General features: G+C 37.6%; 1 protein-coding gene across 1 annotated transcript in view; it reads right to left on the reverse strand.

The window, feature by feature from the left end:
* The window catches only part of LOC127840633 (uncharacterized), a 317,893-nt gene that overhangs the window by 83,725 nt on the left and 213,872 nt on the right, over nt 1-20,296 (reverse strand). The window contains exons 104-110 of the mRNA XM_052369044.1: nt 19,788-19,918; nt 19,221-19,368; nt 18,370-18,548; nt 15,489-15,612; nt 12,500-12,657; nt 10,522-10,648; nt 10,123-10,268 (exon numbers count right to left, since the gene is read on the reverse strand). Of these exons, the coding sequence (XP_052225004.1) occupies nt 10,123-10,268; nt 10,522-10,648; nt 12,500-12,657; nt 15,489-15,612; nt 18,370-18,548; nt 19,221-19,368; nt 19,788-19,918 (1,013 nt within the window). The remainder of the gene's footprint in view (nt 1-10,122; nt 10,269-10,521; nt 10,649-12,499; nt 12,658-15,488; nt 15,613-18,369; nt 18,549-19,220; nt 19,369-19,787; nt 19,919-20,296) is intronic.

Here is a 20,296-nt window from a genome sequence, read left to right on the forward strand (position 1 = left end):
TGCAATTATGTGCCAGATGGTAGCCACAACCAATACTTTAATATTAATCTTGAAAACACAAAAGGCTTATAGTAGCCACTAGTGGCTCTTAGTAGCAAGAAGGTAGCCAGAACATTTTCTTTGTCAATAGAATGGCACAATTGTAGAATGACATCATATTGTGTATGATGTCATGACATCACTGATGATGTCATCAGACAAAAATTCAAAATGGCTGAAGAATCTGACAAACAACAAGATGTGTTTGTGAAACACAATGTCCCCCTATATGATGTTTGACATTGTAGGATGACCTTGACCTTGTGAAGGATGACCTTGACCTTGACCTTTCACCACTCAAAATGTGCAGCTCCATGAGATACACATGCATGCCAAATATCAAGTTGCTATCTTCAATATTGCAAAAGTATTCATAAAATAAGCGATTTGGGCCACATATATTTGACCTCTGACCTTGAAGGATGACCTTGACCTTGACCTTTCACCACTCAAAATGAGCAGCTCCATGAGATGCACATGCATGCCAAATATCAAGTTGCTATCTTCAATATTCAGGGGTTTTTTTTAGAAAAAGGGGAAGACGCTGGACGCTGGGTAAAAGGGGAAAATCGAGCGCGAAAGAGACATATTTGGGGAAAAAATAAAAACTGTTCATTTCAATGTCTATAACTCACCTACAGACTTCAGGGTTTTTTTTAGAAAAAGAGTCATGAACACATGAACAAGTATGATATTAAAGTCAAAGTCCTAGATAAAGTTGCAGGGGTAGATTTATAATGGGAAATGTTTTCAACTTGGGCCGGGGAACGATGTCAATATTGTGATTTCAATTTCATGATGAATGGGTTGACGATCTAGATCTGCTACAGTATTGGAAGGGAAAGGTGCGGCAGCTGCCGATTGTCTACTTTCACTTTCACAATAATCCGACAGTATTAATCGATGTTAATTACATGTACCTCCGAATCCTGCTGGGTTTCAACGGTTTTTGATGATTCATTCTTAAAAAATACGTCAACACAATTAATATTTTCCGAGTCCGAACGTTTTATTTTGTTCGTGTATGAACGCCAATTGTGAGACTTTTTTCTGTTTTAACGTTTATATCTTGGCTTTCACATAACCCGGATGAAAATTCGACTGGTTTCCAGAATTAATTGACGAAACACCCTTCTCGCGCAAGACCGGAATCCAGTAAAATAGTCACATGATTAATACGATTAGTTGCCCGGTTTCCATGACGTAATTTAAGAGCTATATATAGAATCACTGTGATTCCGAGATTTGAGTGTTCGTCGGGAGAGAGAGAGAGAGCGAGATCGTTGTACATGGTACAAATAGGATAAGCGTCGACTTCCCAAAAGAAAAAAAAAATATTTCTTTGAGGGTAAAATATATTTTGGTGAAAAATTATATTTTTGGAGGGGAAATGGTATTTTTAGGGGAAAAATTCTGGTAGGGGAAGGCGCCGAATATCGGCGTCACTTTCTTAGTAAAAAAAACCCCTGATATTGCAAAAGTATTCATAAAATGAACGATTTTGGTCACATATAATTGACCTCTGACCTTGAAGGATGACCTTGACCTTGACCTTTCACCACTCAAAATGTGCAGCTCCATGAGATACACATGCATGCCAAATATCAAGTTGCTATCTTCAATATTGCAAAAGTATTCATAAAATTAGCGATTTTGGCCACATATATTTGACCTCTGACCTTGAAGGATGACCTTGACCTTGACCTTTCACCACTCAAAATGTGCAGCTTCATGAGATACACATGCATGCCAAATATGAAGTTGCTATCTTCAATATAGCAAAAGTTATTGCAAAATGTTAAAGTTGGCGCAAACAGACAGACAGACCAACAGACCAACAGACAGACAGGGCAAAAACAATATGTCCCCCACTACTATAGTGGGGGACATAAAAAGAAGTTACTGGCGAAGAGTTACAGTCATTGTTAGTAAGTTGTGGTGATTAATAAAGTTTCAATTGTTGTATAATAATGAAAAAGCATGGTTTGGGAAATAAAAAACTTCACTATTGAAATATTAAATTTGATTGTTCATACCCAAAAAAGTTCATACCCAAAAAAGGACTCGCTCACTTTTAAGATCAAAATATGTGAAATGAACATGAGCCTCAATCCACTTGGATTGTTGCTCTTTAAATGGTCTAATTCTGAGATTTTTCTAATTGTTTGGGCTCTCTCAATATATAGATGATTTAATTGAGCAAATTAATCAATATTTTGAAAATGTTTTAATGCTCATCTCTGTATAAGAATGTTTTTCTTTAATAAAAAGTGTTAAATTAAAATGAATGTAATTTGTTGTTATTAACTAGAGCAAATAACACAAATTTCTCTTAGTAGAAAATGCATTGCTTTGCAAATTATAATAATATGGTATTGTAGGTTCATATATGTTCGTGACTGTCAAGGATTGCAATCATCAGTCAGTACTTGATAGAATACAATGGTCAGGTCTATACCTAAATAACCCCAAGGGAAAATTGTGAGGAATTGTGCATCTGCTTTGAAGTGTATATATCATGCAAATTGTTAATTATTATCCCCCCCCCCCCCCCCCCCCCCCGAAGAAGAGGGGGTATATTGTTTTTTTTTGTTGGATGTCTGTCGGTAGACCAGTTCATTGGCCTTGGACTTCAGATGACCCCTATTGAAATTGGGGTCACTAGGTCAAAGGTCACTTTCACAATAGACCATAGCCAAAACTAGTAGCGGCAACATAGCCCGAACAAGTTGCCAGAGCACAGCCAGAACTAGTAGCGGCAACATAGCGGCAACATAGCCGCAACTAGTAGCGGCAACAGAGCCGCAACTAGTAGCGGCAACATAGCCGCAACTAGTAGCAGCAACCGAGCCGCAACTAGTAGCCAGAGCTGAGTCAGAACTACTGCGGCAACATAGCCAGAACTAGTAGCGGCAACCAAGCCACAACTAGTAGCCAGAAAGCTCATTTGCATACAAAATACTACCTTGCGGCTACAAAGCGGCAACTCGTAGCGGCAACTGAGCCGCAACTAGTAGCCAGAGCAGAGTCAGAACTATCAGCGGCAACATAGCCAGAACTAGTAGCGGCAACCGAGCCGCAACTAGTAGCCAGAAAGCTCATTTGCATACAAAATACTACCGAGCGGCTACAAAGCGGCAACTTGTAGCGGCAACTGAGCCGCAACATTGCGGCAACTTAGCCGCTAATAGTTGCCGCAGGAACTAGATGTTCGTAAGGGTACATATGAGGTTTCAAAGTTGTAGGTGAAAGCACTTTGATTTTAGAGCCAATGTCAAGGTTTAAGCATGACGCCGGATGGCGGACGCCGGACAGCGAGCTGGCTATGAAAATACCTCAGAAAACAGCCGAGCTAATACAATTAACAGGTTTAAACTAAAAACTCATAAATTTGTGGGTCACATGAAAATCTTGCACATCTACACTTTAAGGACATTGCATATTTAAAGGTTCAATCAAATTGCTAGAAAAACATGTACGAATTTCTCTACAAAAGATTACAATCTTTTATGCGGACTTACCAACAAACGGATCTAAACAGAGTGACTCTACTTTTTAGGGATATGATAACTTGAATTGAGCAATTAAGAATGAGCTAGTCTCATTGAACTCTGCACTGCTTTTTTGAATTCTAGGAAGGTTCATATGAACCAACTTTTTGTTAGTATGGAACATGCTGTCAGTTTAAAACAAATTTTTTAAGTAAAATTCATTTTAATAAATAAATACTTACCTGCTATCACTAGCTTATACCTTTTCAAAGGGGTTAGCTACTCCAGAAATCTTCAAGTGCCGGAATTCGGCCACCTCTCCTAGTGAAACAGATCAGGTTAAGCATAGTACAATGTAACCTAACCGGAAATCAAGAACCGTAACTCATCTTACTTTTCAAATAACTTATGAAAATATTAAACGATGAGCGGGGTAGGGAGGTGAGACTTACCGTGATAGCAGGTAAGTATTTAATTATTAAAATGAATTTTACTATAAAAATTTGTTTAAATATCATTAATATTTACCTGCTATCACTAGCTGATTTTGTAGCTATGGTGGGAGGTTCTCGTATATTTTCCCATCACAGCAAAAACCTATGATCAGGTTTCTCAGCCAGAAATATTCACAATATGTCCTCACACAATCTTCGTTAGTATATATATTGTACTTAGTTTCTGGATAGAACGAGTACATTATGCCATGGAAGAAACTACTGTTTGAGCAACCACAAGAGGACCCAATCTATACAAATTGTCCTGATGACACTCAAGAGAACGAAGATAGAATGAGGAAAAGGTGGTCGGATTCCTCCAAAAAGCAGCTTGAAGCACCTCAGAAAGTGGAACATTATTAATATACGCCCACGAAGCCTAAAGAGCTCTTAATTCATGCGGTCTGATATTAAATAGGGATAATACTCTAGATGACAGAGAAGAGTAAGACTTCTTAATGGTCGAAGCTACCCAACGAGAAATAGAAGACGCAGACACATCTCCCCCCTTTTAATGGAATGAAAAGTCTCTTACGAGAACCTCGAATAGACTTTACTCTTTTAAGATAGAATTTTAATGCCCTAACTGGGCAAAGAAGTCTATCCTCATCTTCATATCCACAAGTATTAGAAAAACTTGGAATTTTGAAGGGTTTAGATGCCATAGAAGGGAGTTGATTTTTAGCAAGGAATCCTGGCTGATATAACAAAGTTACAGATCCATCTGAGGAATCGAAGCGAAGATGACCATCCTCAATAGAAAGAGCATGAATTTCACTTCTCCTATTGGCTGAAGCCATAGTAAGAAGAAAAACTGTCTTCCAAGTTAAGAACTGTAAAGAAGCTTGCTCTAGAGGTTCGTATGGAGCCTTAGTAACATATTCAAGAACACAAGCCAAATCCCATTTAGGTGCAAGTGTACGAGAAAAGGGACGTTTAATTTCCATAGCTCGAATAAGTTCAGCAATTGCTGGATCAGAACATACTTTAGATGACTTAGTAAAAGCCAAAGTATGCAAAATCATAGATCTGTATCCTTTGATGGAGCTAAGAGAAAGTTTCTTATCATCAAAAAGATGGATTAGAAAATCAGCTATGCGTCTAGCAGATGGATAGAGGGGATCAATTTTCCCTCGAATACACCAATTAGAGAAGATTTTCCAGCGAGCATCATTGACTGCTCTGGTGGACTTCCTCCTTGCCGAAGCAACGAGGGTTGAAGCCCTGACAGAAAATCGTTTCTTTTGCAGAGATTGCCTGATAATGGCCAAACATGTAAGTGAAACATTGCTGGATCCGCATGTAGTTTGCCTCTTTGACACAGAAGATCTGACCTGTAAGGAAGTTTCCTGGGATAATCGTACAGGAGACTGAGAAGATCGTTGAACCAAGCTCTCCGAATTGTAGGTGATGTAAAAGCAATTGACGATTGAGCTGGTGTAACAACCAATCGTCGAAATATTGAAGTAGAAGGATACCCTGCACTCGGAGGTGTGCTCCGACCGCAGCCATCAGCTTGGTAAAGACTAGTGGAGCCGTTGCCAATCCGAATGGCATCGCTCGGAACTGGTAGACCTGGCCTTGAAAGGCGAATCGCAAGTACTTACGGAAATTGGGATGTATAGGAACATGGAAGTATGCATCTTCCAAGTCCAAGGACACTCCCCAATGCAGGGGTTTTATGGAGTTCCGTATGAAGGACGGAGTCTCCATCTTGAAAGTTGGTTGGAGTAGATACATGTTGAACGCTTTTAAATCTATCACTGGTCTCCAGGAACCTTTTTTCTTTTGAACAAGAAAAAAACGACTGTAAAATCCTGGAGAATATGGATCTTGTACCCTTTCTACCGCCTGTTTTCCAGAAGAACACGAAAGGACTCTGGAATATGAGGATGCGGAGATACCAGTTGTATGGGAACTCGTGACAGAGGAGGTCTGTCCTCGAATTGAAACGTCAGACCTTGTGTAACAAGATAATGAACCCATTTGTCCGATGTTATATGAAGCCAACGATTTGAAAAATGAAGAAGTCTGGCTCCAACTGGTATTTCCGGCATCGGCGGAGATGGTGGTAGAAAGGGTTGATTCCTAGGGCTGATAAGGAGGAGGCCCGCTCTTGCCGACAGGAGGTTTGGAATTCCTCTTATCAACCTGAGGTTTATTCTTTTTAGTAGATTTCCTAAAAGAAGACCTCTGAGATGTTCGGTTATTTGGGTTTGATCTGTTAGACCCTGACCGAGAATTCCAGGAAGGTTTCTGAGAGAAAAGATTTGTCATCTTATCTTTCTTAACCATTGGACCTGGCGGAGGTCTAGAAGCCGGTCGCTTAAAGGTCACTTGTTGTTGTCTAGAGTTATTCCTTGCAATAGAAGCATGAAGCTGATCATCATTATCAGCTGAAAGTGCTTCTTGTATCTTTCCACCAAAAAGAAAGCCTGATGAGAGAGGTGCTGTCCTGAGCGAATTCAGACCTGGTTCTAACAGAAAATTTTTGGGTATAGACGAAAGGATAAGATCTCTACGAATCCTTAACATCTCCGACATTGAAGAAGCCGCATTATGTGAAAGATTCAATGTTGTTCAAGATAAATGTATCAACAAGTCTCGAAGTTCATCCGGAACTGAATCTGACTATTCACAAACAAGACGCAAAATAGTTGCTAGCATTAAGTCTATTTGGTTAGATAGACCTAATACTCTTCTCTCTATTTTCCCATATTTCCAAGATGGAATAAGGAACCGAAACCGATTTAAAAGAACTGGGTATGTTAAGCAACAGTTTATTAACATCAGGATCCTGAAAAGGTATTTTAGAAAAATCTAAACCAGAATTCGGATCAGGTACTGGATGCCTATAGCTTCCAGTACATTCCTGAGTTTTTGGTACGGTGAAATCTTTGTGTACTCTCCATATTTCGCCGTTTTTAGGAATCGTATTGAATGATTCCAGTGATTGAAACACAGATAGAACTGAAGCACCAATCGGAAGTCGTGTATCAACGTGGGAACTCGCCTTGATAACACTGTTAGGATCCAAAGTACGCACTAACTGCTCAGTGACCGACATGGTCGATTTAGAAGAAACCTGCACAGGCCGAGAACAATACTCTTCGCCAAGAGTATGGAACATGAGATCATATTTTTGATGAATGGGAGCTAAATATTGATCAGTATCATTATCAGCATCCGAATCATGTTCACTGTCAACAACGTAGGAATATCAGCAACGTCTGTACTGTGATAATTCAAGCCAGAAATAGTTGGCGCATTATCAGAAGTGACGGGTGTAGAATTACTAAAAGAATTTTGAACCCATGTGTCACGCATAGACGGTGAAGCAGATAAAACAGCCGTTGTGGTGAGATGAACACCAGAATTGAAGGGCTGTGAAATTGGATCCTTCACTGCATCATGTGTAAACATCGTTCTAGAAACTGGTGCATAGGGTCCGGTAATATTACAATCATATTTAGGATCATAATATATCCGGTCATCAAAGTCGGAACGACAATGCTTCTGTGAAGCTTGTCTACGACTTTCATTCATGTGATGCCGTGATCTAGAATATCTACTACGGCGAGAGCTACAACGGTTACGATAGCGAGAGGAAGAACAGCTACGACGGGAATAACGTCTCCTAGAGTATCCTTTCCTTGAACTATGATGATCATATCGATGGCGTGAATGAGGACTGCTCGAAGAAAACGATCGTGAACGACGTCTACGTCTACTTCTATCATCCGAACTAGTTTATGATGAAGAAGTTGAATATTCAGATGACGAAGATCTTCTGTTTCTGCTTGTTTTTAGTTTGACAGATGACCGGTGACCGTTATGTCTGACCGGAGATCTATGACCGGACAGGTCAATGTTGACAGATGAACGATGATCACCGTTATTATGAACAGCGTTATCACCGGATAATGAACGCATGGCGGATGCCATTTGGTCTGGCATTGGTCGAAGTCCGTGACCAATACCATCAGGCCAAGGATTGGATCGACCTTCCATAGGAACAGTCCGATCGCAATCATCAGACAAAGACCGGTTGATGGTTGTCGCTACAAGGTCTGGATTGGATCGACCTTCCATAGGAACAGTCCGATCGAAATCGTGCCTGATACCTGGTGCTGGAGACTGATTGGATCGACCTTCCATAGGAACAGTCCGATCGCAATCATGCCTAATACCTGTTGCTGGAGACAGATTGGATCGACCTTCCATAGGAACAGTCCGATCGCAATCATGCCTAATACATGTTGCTGGTGACTGAAGTGGTACTATATCATCTGAAGTCTGTAAAGTCACCGGGCAATATCCTGGTATCACCAGACGTTTCCTGCTCAGAAATTAAGTGCGACGAATTGCTTGTTCCCAAACGTAGTTGTCCCATAAACTGCAAATAGAGCATTTATGTTCCTTTGTGCACATAGTGCACATTAAACAAGTATTGTGGTTGCCCCACGACGCTTTTAAGTGACCGCAATCGCCCCGTAATTGAAAATGCATTCTAGTTCTTGAGTAGAAAATAGAATGAGTTAAAGCTATAAACAATATTTGATGACAATTATTATGAATAACCACAGTTAAACATATAACAGAAAGGTACAAAATATAGTCAAAACTTTCTGACCAGCTCACGAAAAGCTCGTGCACAAGTGCACTCGCCCGTAAACAACACCGGCAAATTATGATAAATAACAATATTAACATTGAAATTTAACGATAAAAGATTTCTGACAGTAATAGAAATGATAATTTTATAAATATATCACTCAAAACCCAAAACACCACACAGAAATGAAATAAAAACACCAATTTCCACAAAAGTAGAACAATGGCGGTCTGTCTCGGTGTTCTCCAGAAAAGTAAGATGAGTTACGGTTCTTGATTTCCAGTTAGGTTACATTGTACTATGCTTAACCTGATCTGTTTCACTAGGAGATGTGGCCGAATTCCGGCACTTGAAGATTTCTGGAGTAGCTAACCCCTTTGAAAAGGTATAAGCTAGTGATAGCAGGTAAATATTTATGATATTAAAAGACAGATTATGTAGTAATGCAGTATGCGACATGATATTCCATTCAGGGTTATAAACAAGCAAATGATTTGATGTTATTATATACATGCACATATATATAGCCAAGAAGACGGCATTTATTTATTTCAAACATGCTTTTATATCAAGACCCAATAGTGAAATCCACACAAAACTAAAAAAAAACACTAAGAATAATTGCACCTCAAACAAGAAATGTTTCAGTGGGACTATGATGCCCTTAAATTCCTCCTTGACAGATAATCCACTAATATGGACAAAAATATATGTGTTAACAGGGGAACAGATACCCCTCATTCCACTTTTGTCTCAAAAGCCCACATACAGTAACATCTCAACCTTGAAAGTAATGCAGGTAGACTCACACACCAAAAAGCAGGTAAATATCTGTAAGTGTTAAGCAAAATAGTCTGGGGTAGTGTTATTTTTTAGAAAATTGTTACAAACAAGGCCTTTAACTTTGTCAAAAATCAATGGACTGGAACAAAGATTGAACTTGTTTTGTAGGTCATGGAGGAAGTCGCAAACACAAAACATCAGGTAAATATCTGAAAGCGTTTCTGAGCAAAATTCCGGAAAAGTATTATTTTAAAGAAAATTCCAAGGCATGTTTCTTGACACAGATACCAACAATCAGGTAATCATATGCAAGTGTTCAGCAAATAAGACCAAAACTGTTACAGTGGAGAAAATTTCTCAAAGGAGAAAGCTCAAGGCCTGTAACGTTGCAAAAATCAAAGGTCCAGAATGAAACTTAAACTTGTTCTGTTACTCATTCAATTGAACTAACATATAAAAATCAGGTAAATATCTAATAGTTACGCAAAAAACATAGGAAACAGAATGCTGGACAGAGGGACAGACAGTCCGACTACTATATGACGTCCTTCTAGGACACAACCATTATACCAATTTACCAACAGAAAGAAAAGGGAAAATCTATACACCAGCCTCCCAATCCATTAAAGTGTCGAAATAAATTAAGTCCATTTTTACTCTCTTAACAAATGAATATGATTGGTTGTTTGTTTAAGGTTACCTTGGCAACGAGGCCAACGCTGCGAGTCAAACAGGTTGTGGAAAGGAGTCATAAGATGGTTCATAAGTGCTGCAACACTGTGCGAACATTCTGGAACTTTCTGACGCAGCCATTCTTCATAGCGCATGTGGTAGTCGTTAAATATCCTGCAACACCAAAATAAAATTGGGTCCACAGTGCAGTCTTAAATACAATTGTAAAAAAAAGCTAACAAAAAACAGAAACAATACCCAGACAAAATTCATGTATACGTTAAGAGTTTTTTTAATGTTAAACCATGACATGACTATTTATTTGGTGAGCGGTTTTGACATCTTCAGGGTAAATAATACATTATTGCTCTTTTAATCCACAACTCAAAAATAACAATTGACAAAACGTTATATACAAAATCCTTACGCGCATCTTTCTGCATTGCTGATATTTGATGTAAATCCATACGGCAGGTCACGGATAGTTATTGAATACCTCATCATCTCTGGCCACATCATAGAAATATTAGTCAGGGTGTGAGTACAGTTGGAGTCTGCAAGACAAATTGTGAAATTCAGGACTGGTGCCTCTATTAAAAACACAGCACAGATAGGGATTTAATTTATTTTTCTCCACTCAGCGGGGCTTTACTTTAACAACTGTCTGATTGCCCCTGTCAAGTCGGACTTTGATCTTGGCTAGTTCTTTCAATTTGTTCTATTTTGCGAGTAGCAAAAAGGGGTTTATAAAACATAAAACATAAAGTTCTTCCTTTTGAAGCAAATTCAGACCAATATTTACTATGTGTTTGAGAAAATCATATTCACAAACATTTGCCCTTTTTCAGAAAACATAAAGTGATTTGTGGGCTTTGTTTGTGGATTCAGGGAATGTTTCTATATAATGATCCAATTGAGATTGGGATATTTTAATTGAACAGGCATGAATAACACATTACGCAGTGTTTTGCATTGGTGACTATTCTTACGTAATTTATAACAATCAATCGACAAGTGAAACTAAATTGAGATTAAATGCAACAGGTGTAACATATTTTCTTGAAACCCCCAAAAGAGACAGCAAATTTCTGTGAATGATCTTCAAGCATTCATGTGTCTCTTTTTGACTGAGTTTGTTGTTTACTGTATTTCTGTCATACAACTGCAACTGATTGAGTGATTTTAACAGCTAATCTAAATTATAGGATGTATAATACACTGGATATGCAATAAATATACATCCAGTTTAATTGGGCCATAACACAGAAACACAGCTGTCATTTTTCTGAAGCCATTTTACAATAATAATGCAACGCAACACATCTTCAATGAGGCGTCAACTACAACACTTGGACACACACCTAGAAAGCTTTTTTTATAAGCCACCAATAGGCGGATAGTGATGATAACTTGATAATATGCTGAGCTTCTTGATAAGGAATATATTAATGTTGTCTAGCAGGTCTAGAGCTCTTAATCGTTCGTGCAAGTGTAGAGGGAAAGAAAAATATATTGAGACAGACTCAATTCTTTTAATATATTTCAGATCATTGATCTATACCGTCAAAACAATGAAATTTGCCGCTTTTGTTTGTATTTATTTTATATATTTTTGTAGTATATTGGGTATTTATGTAAGTGTAATCAGATTTTAGAAGAGGGCGAGTATATTTTCAAAGTACATGCCCAACATGACACGTTTATTTTCAGTATGAACCTTGCTCAAAAGAAATACATTTTGATTTACAAAGGTAAATCAAACCTACAAGTTACAACATAACTTGTTATTTTTTCTCCATAGAAATATGGTAAGTTAGATAAATGTATACAAGACTTCAAATAAAATACTCTGCAATAATTTCATTTTTGACGAAGAACGGGATACTTACGTATTTATGTCAGTACACAAGTTTAACATAAACTTTCTAAGAATTACCTAACTTTGCATTTATTCATATCCAAAAAGGGAAACACATGACCATATTTTTTAGTTGTGGTTTTAACATGCAGATGTGCAAATACTTTATTTTGATATAAAGGAAAAATAATGCATTAACAAAGAATAAAACAATTATTAAGTTGGCATCATTACCATAAGTCTTGGTTAAAATTAATGCATGAAAACAATTATAAAACTGGTTTGATCTTGTAGCATATGAGGCAAATACGATGCAAACTATTTCAATTTCAGAACATTTTTTTCTTCATGATATTGATAGGGAGATGTTAGCATAAATTTTACTTTTAGTTTTTAGAAAACAATAGTATTGTTGAATCATGGTTAAAAACTATGTTTTTTCATATAACAATGATGTAAACACAATGTAACCAATATTTTCCAGTTCCTAAACAATTTAGCATACAAAGATGCGCGAATCATGCTATAATAAACAAAGACTACCCACCACACGATTGCAGAGTGTAACCCCTGGTGATATTCTTGACATACTCCTCGTGGGATTCCATTGCCTCGTGCACAAGGTTTTCAAACGTGTCTGTGTTTACATCGGAACAAGTTCTGGATTCTCTTGCACAGCTCATTATAGCCTGTGTCATTATGGGACTGCAACAAATCAATAAGCATGATTCAAACTTTGGCATCACATTATAAACAACAAGGGACAAAATTGTCACAAAACCAGGTTTTCATTGTGAAAAAAAATCTGATAAAGGGAGACAACTCAAACTGAACTTTTGAAATGAACAAACAAAATTAACCCCCTTTGTAAGTTTGTTTTAAAATAAATCTATTTTTAGTCGTGGCGACCTTGACATTGGAGATATTGACGTGATTCTTTCGTGCGACACACCGTCCCATGATGGTGAACAAATGTGCCAAATGATTTTAAAATCTCATAATGAATGACATAGTCATAGCCCAGACAAGCTGATTTATGGCTATTTTTTACCTTTGAACTCAAAGTGTGACCTTGACCTTGGAGATATTGACGTAATTTTTTCGCGCGACACACCGTCTAATGATGGTTAACAAATGTGCCAAATGATTTTAAAATCTCACAATGAACGACAAAGTTATGGCCCGGACAAGCTTGTTCCGCCAGCCCGCCAGCCAGCCAGTCAGCCAGCCAGCCAGCCAGCCTGCCCGCATTCGCCAATCTAATAACCAGTTTTTTCCTTCGGAAAACCTGGTTAAAAATGTCACAAAACCAGGTTTTCAACTGGAAAAAAAAGACTGATAAAGGGAGACAATTCAAAATCTGCATTGTTACTGATTGTTACCCTATTGTGTCAAATTCAATCTATTTTGAGTCGTGACAACCTTGATTTCAATTTGAAACAAGAGCTGTGTTTGTGAAACACAATGCCCCCCCCCCCCCCCCTATTCCCCGCTTTGAAGCCATATATTTGAACTTTGACCTTGAAGGATGACCTTGACCTTTCACCACCCACAATGTGCAACTCCATGAGATACACATGCATGCCAAATATCAAGTTGATATCTTCAATATTGCACAAGTTATGACCAAGGTTAAAGTTTGGACGCGGCTTTGAAGCCATATAGTTGACCTTTGACCTTGAAGGAAGGATGACCTTTCACCACTCAAAATGTGCAGCTCCATGAGACACACATTCATGCCAAATATCAAGCTGTTATCTTCAATATTGCAAAAGTTATTCATTATTGCAAACGTTTAACCAAGGTTAAAGTTTTCCACAGAATGACAAACAGGCCAAAAACCATATACCCCCGATCATTTGATCCAGGGGCATAAACAATCTGATAAAGGGAGACATTTTAAAATAAGTATTGCTACGGATTGTTTTCAGTTATCCCCCTTGTGTCAAATTCAATCTATTTTTAGTCGTTGCGACCTTGACCTTTGAGATATTGACGTAATTATTTCGCATGACACATAGTCCAATGATTGTGAACAAATGTACCGAGTAATAATAAAATCTCACAATGAATGACATAGTTATGGCCCGGACAAGATCATGAATGGCCATTTTTTACCTTTGAACTCAAAGTGTGACCTTGACGTTGCAGATATAAACGTAATTCTTCCGCATGACACACCGTCCAATAATGGTGAACACATGTGCCGAATGATTTCAAAATCTCACAATGACGACATAGTTATGGCCCAGACAAGCTTGTTTCGCCCGCCCGCCAGCCTGTCCGCCGACATTTGCCAATCTAAAAACCAGTTTTTTACTTCGGAAAACCTGGTTTAATATACTATTATACTCCAAATTGATATCTTAAATATATTTTAACAAAAACTGAAATGTAAGTTTTGAAAAAGACATATTACTAAACTCAGATTTTTTTTAGATACGACAGCTTCATTGTACAAGTAAATAAATCAATGACGTCAATGGTTAAAATATTTCTACATGCTAAGTTGTGTGTTTTTTGCTTTCTCGGTTTAAACTTGGATCATGATAATGTTGAAGTGGTGTTTAATCAAAACACGTATTTTCCCACTTTTTTCCCACTGATCATTTCCAAGTTTGCCGAACATTGCTAGCATATCAACAACTTTCAGGTTACAGCTCAGCACTCGGATAAAGTACCCCACACTTCAAATGTCCCATATCTGGAGGTTTTATACTACATGTATATCAATATGAAACTCCATAAACATTAACGAGAGAAAATATTTTGTTATTAACATCCCATTACCTAATGTTTTACTTTTTTATTTACGGCATTAATGACCAATGACCTATAGTGCTCTTAGAAACTCCAAAAGTTAAGTAGTACGAACGCAGTAATTATAAAAAAACTTAAATAGTTTTTTTTGTTCTGTAGCTTACGTTCGTCTCGATTTTTTAAACTTTATTATTAGTTAACGTGTAAATGCGTTAGTATATAATAATAGGTTATTAGACGTTTCAATGTACAATATGAAGGGGCACACAGTTTGTAGTCATATTGGACGAGCCGTTAGGCGAGTCAAATATGACTTTAACTTGTGTGCGAGTCCAAATGTATCATGTATTGTATAGTTTAAACGTCTAATAAGCTTTTCATTCTGTATCCTTTTGTTAAGCTCTTTGTTCGATTTTAATTTTGATTTGAAACTGCTTTAATGTCATCTAGCAATGCTATTTGCAAGACAAGCGCACGTGTGAATCAATTATTGTACATTCGAATACTTTTTCTCGGTAATGGCTTTTATCGTTATAAAACAATTGCTGAGTGCACTAGTACTCCACTGTCCATTATGGAAATACACACACTATTTAGACCCAATACCAGAATATATTGGACAATCATGAAGTGTATATGAAGAATGCCCATTGGATGAATTTATTGGATACAGAATAATAGATCTCTATTTAAAAATATATTCAACTTGATTGATATATCACAGGTATTGCCATACTAGAGGTAATAGAGAAACCTTCAATATTCAGCCTCCTTACCTGCATACGGACATGTTGTACATGGTCATCATTTTGGCAGGCATTGCGAGACATTTGCCAGAGATTCTGTCCAATAAGGCAGTTCCATTAGCACAATGATCGTAGGCAGGAAAATCAGCAACACCTGAAATAGGCATACACATATAAAGGTTTTTATTAAAACTCATCTATCTTTACTTAAACTGAATCATATATTTTAAAGTCAATAATTTTATTTCAGATGTCACCAATATGGTTGCAACAAACAGTGGCTAAGGCGTCTGCCTAACAACCGAGATTTGAGCCCCACTTTAGATCTCTCGTAAAAAAACACCAAGTACTGGTTCTACCCAGAAAACAGACTCAATAGCGTTTCAATAACCCTTAGACTGTTAATGCAATAGAGCTTTAATGAATAGGTTTTAACTTAACAGATGGCACAGATAAAAGGTTTACTCCCGATGGTCCCATATTGACAAGATTTCCGCGGTCGGAGACATATGCCCCCCACAGGGCTTTGACCTAGTGACCCCAATTTCAATAGGGGTCATCTACTGTCCAAGGCAAATGCACATGTGAAGTATCAAGCCAATCGGTCAATTTGTTGACAAGTAATTGATTGGAAACAATTTTTACACTTATTGTGACCATGACCTTGACATTTGACAAAGTGACCCCAATTAAAAAGGGGTCATCTACTTCCAATGCAAATGGGCATGGGAAGTATCAAGACAATTGGTCAATTGGTTGATGACTTATTGATCAGAATTTTTTTTGACACCTATTCAGGCAGTGACCTTGACATCTGACCTAGAAACCCCAATTTCTGAAGGGATCATCTACTGTCCTAGGTCAATGCACATGTGAAGTATCAAGCCAATGGGTCAATTCGTTGACGAGTTATTGATTTGAAACGATTAGACGCTTATTGTGATAGTGACCTTGACCTTTGAGCTAGTGATCCAAATTTCAATAGGGGTCATCTACAGTCCAAGGTCAATGCATATGTGAAGTATCAAGCCAATTGGTCAATCCGTTGACGAGTTATTGATCAGAAACAAATTTCACACTTATTCAGACAGTAACCTTGGCCTTTGACCTAGTGACCCCAATTTCAACATGGGTCACCTACTGTCAAAGCCCAATGCACATGTGAAGTACCAAGCCAATCAGTCAATTCGTTGAAGAGTTTTTGATCTGAAACAATTTTCACATTTATCGTGACATTTACATTGACCTTTGACCTAGTGACCCCAATTTCAATAGGGGTCATCTTCTGTCCAAAGCCAATGTATATGTGAAGTATCAAGCTAATCCGTCAATTCGTTGACGAGTTATTGATCGGATATGATTTTCACACTTATTGTGACAGTGACCTTGACCTTTGACCTAGGTCATCTACAGTCCAAGGCCAATGCATATGTGAAGTATCAAGCCAATAGGTCAATCCGTTGACGAGTTATTGATCAGAAACGAATTTCACACTTATTGAGGCAGTGACTTTGACCTTTGACCTTGAGACCCCAATTTCAATATGGGTCATCTACTGTTCAAGGCCATTGCACATGTGAAGTACCAAGCCAATCAGCCAATGGTTGACTGACCGACCGACCAAAATCCAGCAAAAAAATATACCTCCTCTTCTTTGGAGGGGGCATACAAAATACAGGTTAGTCACATGCCTGGAGCTAAAATCCAATTACAGTTAGATTCAAATTGTGGTCCACGTTCTTCACTACACCGTATAGTCAGCCTCAATCGAAAAGGGGTAAACTGCGAATTTTTCTCTGACTGTTTTTTGTTTTTATTTCGTGTATTTATTTGATTTAAATAAACATAACAAACACACAAGTGCTTTTCAATTATTCTTTTATATTTCCAATAGGATTATATATAGAAACACTTTATGAACATATTATATATAACAACCAATACATGTAATACCCATAGAAAGTGTAATATGAACGTATTAAAAACTCACCCAATCTCAGGCATTGTTTTCATTGGCAACTTTTGAAAATTATGTCGCAAAATGATAAAGTGCGTTTGCAGGGATTTCTTATTTACATTCGTACAAAACAAGAAATTCACAGATGATCAAAATATTAGTGCGCTTCAGCATACTGAACACAATCATAGTCTGATTACATAGTCGCCCCCTTTCATGGCATCAACCTGCTGGTCAATGTTTCTGTATTTTCTCTTCTTGATGGGTGGGTGCCTCCCTTAGAGTAATGTAGCTGTCTGATATAGCTAGAAGATTCTGGTTCTTCTAGTGCTCGGGTGATGCTTTACCGGGTATATGTTTTGGTGTGGGTGATGAATCACTTTCCTCAGCATACTATGCCATCCCTCTAGCATTCTTTATTCTCGCCTTAGACCCAATATTCGGTGACAGCGCGGTTACCTTTTTCTTGTAGATTGTTGGAACTTGTGAAGTTTCTTCTCTGAAACGTTTCCGTATCTTCTGCACCAAACTTTCGGAGGCTACATCAAATTGATTTCCTTTATGCATATGGTTTTTGTTGATGTGCATTTCAAATAATTTCTGATTCGGAATTTTGAAATAAGTGAAGCTTTGTTGGTTTGTTACGGCACTCAAGAGTAGGTTTTATACTAGCAATGGTTAATTTATTTATAACGCATGGATGTAGTTTGTGATTTTCGAAATTCATAATAAATAAGAATAAAGCAAAGTGATCATTTCAATATTTTAACAATATTTATAATGCGTGCATTTTTTCTCCAATACTTGTGGAGTGCGATTGTTGAACCGACCTATAACTTAACTCGTCTTACACCTCTTCACCCCTACTTGAACATCATATTGGGTTTCTGAATGTGGTACAATCGCAAAGACACCAGATAAAGACACTTATTAGTCTAAGGTCATAGCTCTTACGTGTGGCGCAGTCAGTCTGCAGCTGAAGTGATTCATTGGTAGGTGCCAGTGTGTACTGGGTTATTTTCCGGTAAAGCTCCGTCATTACTTCAGCTGCTTCCAAGAACGCGTGGCTGGGGCAGTCTACCATTGTGTCCGGGAAAGCTGCATTGTGGCAGCCAATGAAATCCTCAAATAACCTTAAAGGGTGTAAAACAAAAATATATAAGCAATAATATGGAAAATGGGGCTTAATGCATGTGCCTATAGTGCTGTCCTAGATTAGCCTGTGCAGTCTCACTTGCAACAGCAACATTTGCTGCTTATATGTTGGTCTTTTTTTTTAGAAAAAGTATCTTTTTTGCGAATCAAGCATGACTATCTGGGAAACACTTTTCCCACATTAATTAAATGTTGTTTTATCAAATCGAGGCTAATAGCTTTTGGTGTTATGATGTGTTATTTAAAAACTGAGAATTATTTTTTTTCTTGAGCAAATATTTTTTTAAATCAACTTTTAACAATTTATAATTCATCTAATAATTCAACTGCATTGTACATAATCAAAGAAAAAGTAATACAAATCACACACAGGATATGACTTTATGACTGATAAGAAGATCTTCCAATTATTTATCAAATGCATTCAAACCTTTTCCCCAATTTGATATCCGCCATAAACCTGTTTCATTATGAATGATATGTCCAATCAACAAATAAATGAATACTGTGCATCTTTGTAATGAAAGGCTAAAAAATTCATAGCAATAAACAAAGGCAAATGTTAGTAACCGACACTTATTGGCACTTACCGACACTTGCCGGCACTTACCAGCACTTAATGACACTTACTGGCATTAACCGACACTTACCGGCATTTCAGCAGAGTGGTGTTGTCTGCATTTCTTGCCCTGTTCATGTTGTCCACATGCAGTGAAGACCACATCCACTGGAAACAGGTATTGCGGATGAGCCAGGTGTTGGCCACCAGCTTCAGTCCACATGGGGACAGACCTGTGTCTGATAAATAATCATCTTTTATATGTCACATTTCATATGATAAATCATTTAAATGTATTCGTTACAATTTACGTGATAAATAATTATAGTTTATAAGTCACATTTATCTTATAAATTATTATATTTTACAAGTTACTATTTTTGTAATAAATCTTATCATTTCAAAGTCACATTTTATCAGGAAAATCATAATAGTTTTTTAATTACAGTTTGTGTGACAATGAATACAATAATTATAAATTCACATTTTATCTGAAAAAAATCATTATAATTTATCCTTTGAGTGATAAATAATTATGAATGTAAGTAACATTCTATTTCTTATACCAAATAAGCCATAAAATGACATCAGGTGTGTTGGTAAACGTCACTTTGCTTCTGAGCAGGAGAGGGATATACTATATTGTTTAGCTGCCTACCACATCCAATGTTACTATCCAGTAGCCCCTGTCTGACCTCCGGTCTCAGGCTCATGCTGCGCACCAGGTCTCCAGTGCAGTTGTACTCTGACATCACCTGTACCAGGCACCCCATCACGTACTCCTCAATTCTGGAAAAGTTGATTGCATGAAGGGTACAATGCACAGCAGCAAACATAGCATAAATGGTAGGAACTGTTCATAGCAGTGAAAGAAGCAGTCCACAGGGGTGGTAAGAAAAATATCACAGCAGTGAAAGGTACAATTCACAGCAGTGAAAGAAGCAATTCACAGCAGTGGTTGGAACAATTCACAGCAGGGAATTTAAAATTCACAGTAGTTTAATGTACAATTAACAGCAGCCAAAGAAGCATCTGTGATCAGAACAGTTCATAACAGGGGAATAAGGCAGTTCACAGTAATGGAAGGTACAGTTTACATAAGTGGTAGGAACAGTTCACAACAGTGGTAGGAAAAGTTCACAACAGTGGTAGGAAAAGTTCACATGA

This window comes from Dreissena polymorpha, chromosome 8 (assembly GCF_020536995.1).
Source record: "Dreissena polymorpha isolate Duluth1 chromosome 8, UMN_Dpol_1.0, whole genome shotgun sequence".
Classification (NCBI taxonomy): domain Eukaryota; kingdom Metazoa; phylum Mollusca; class Bivalvia; order Myida; family Dreissenidae; genus Dreissena; species Dreissena polymorpha.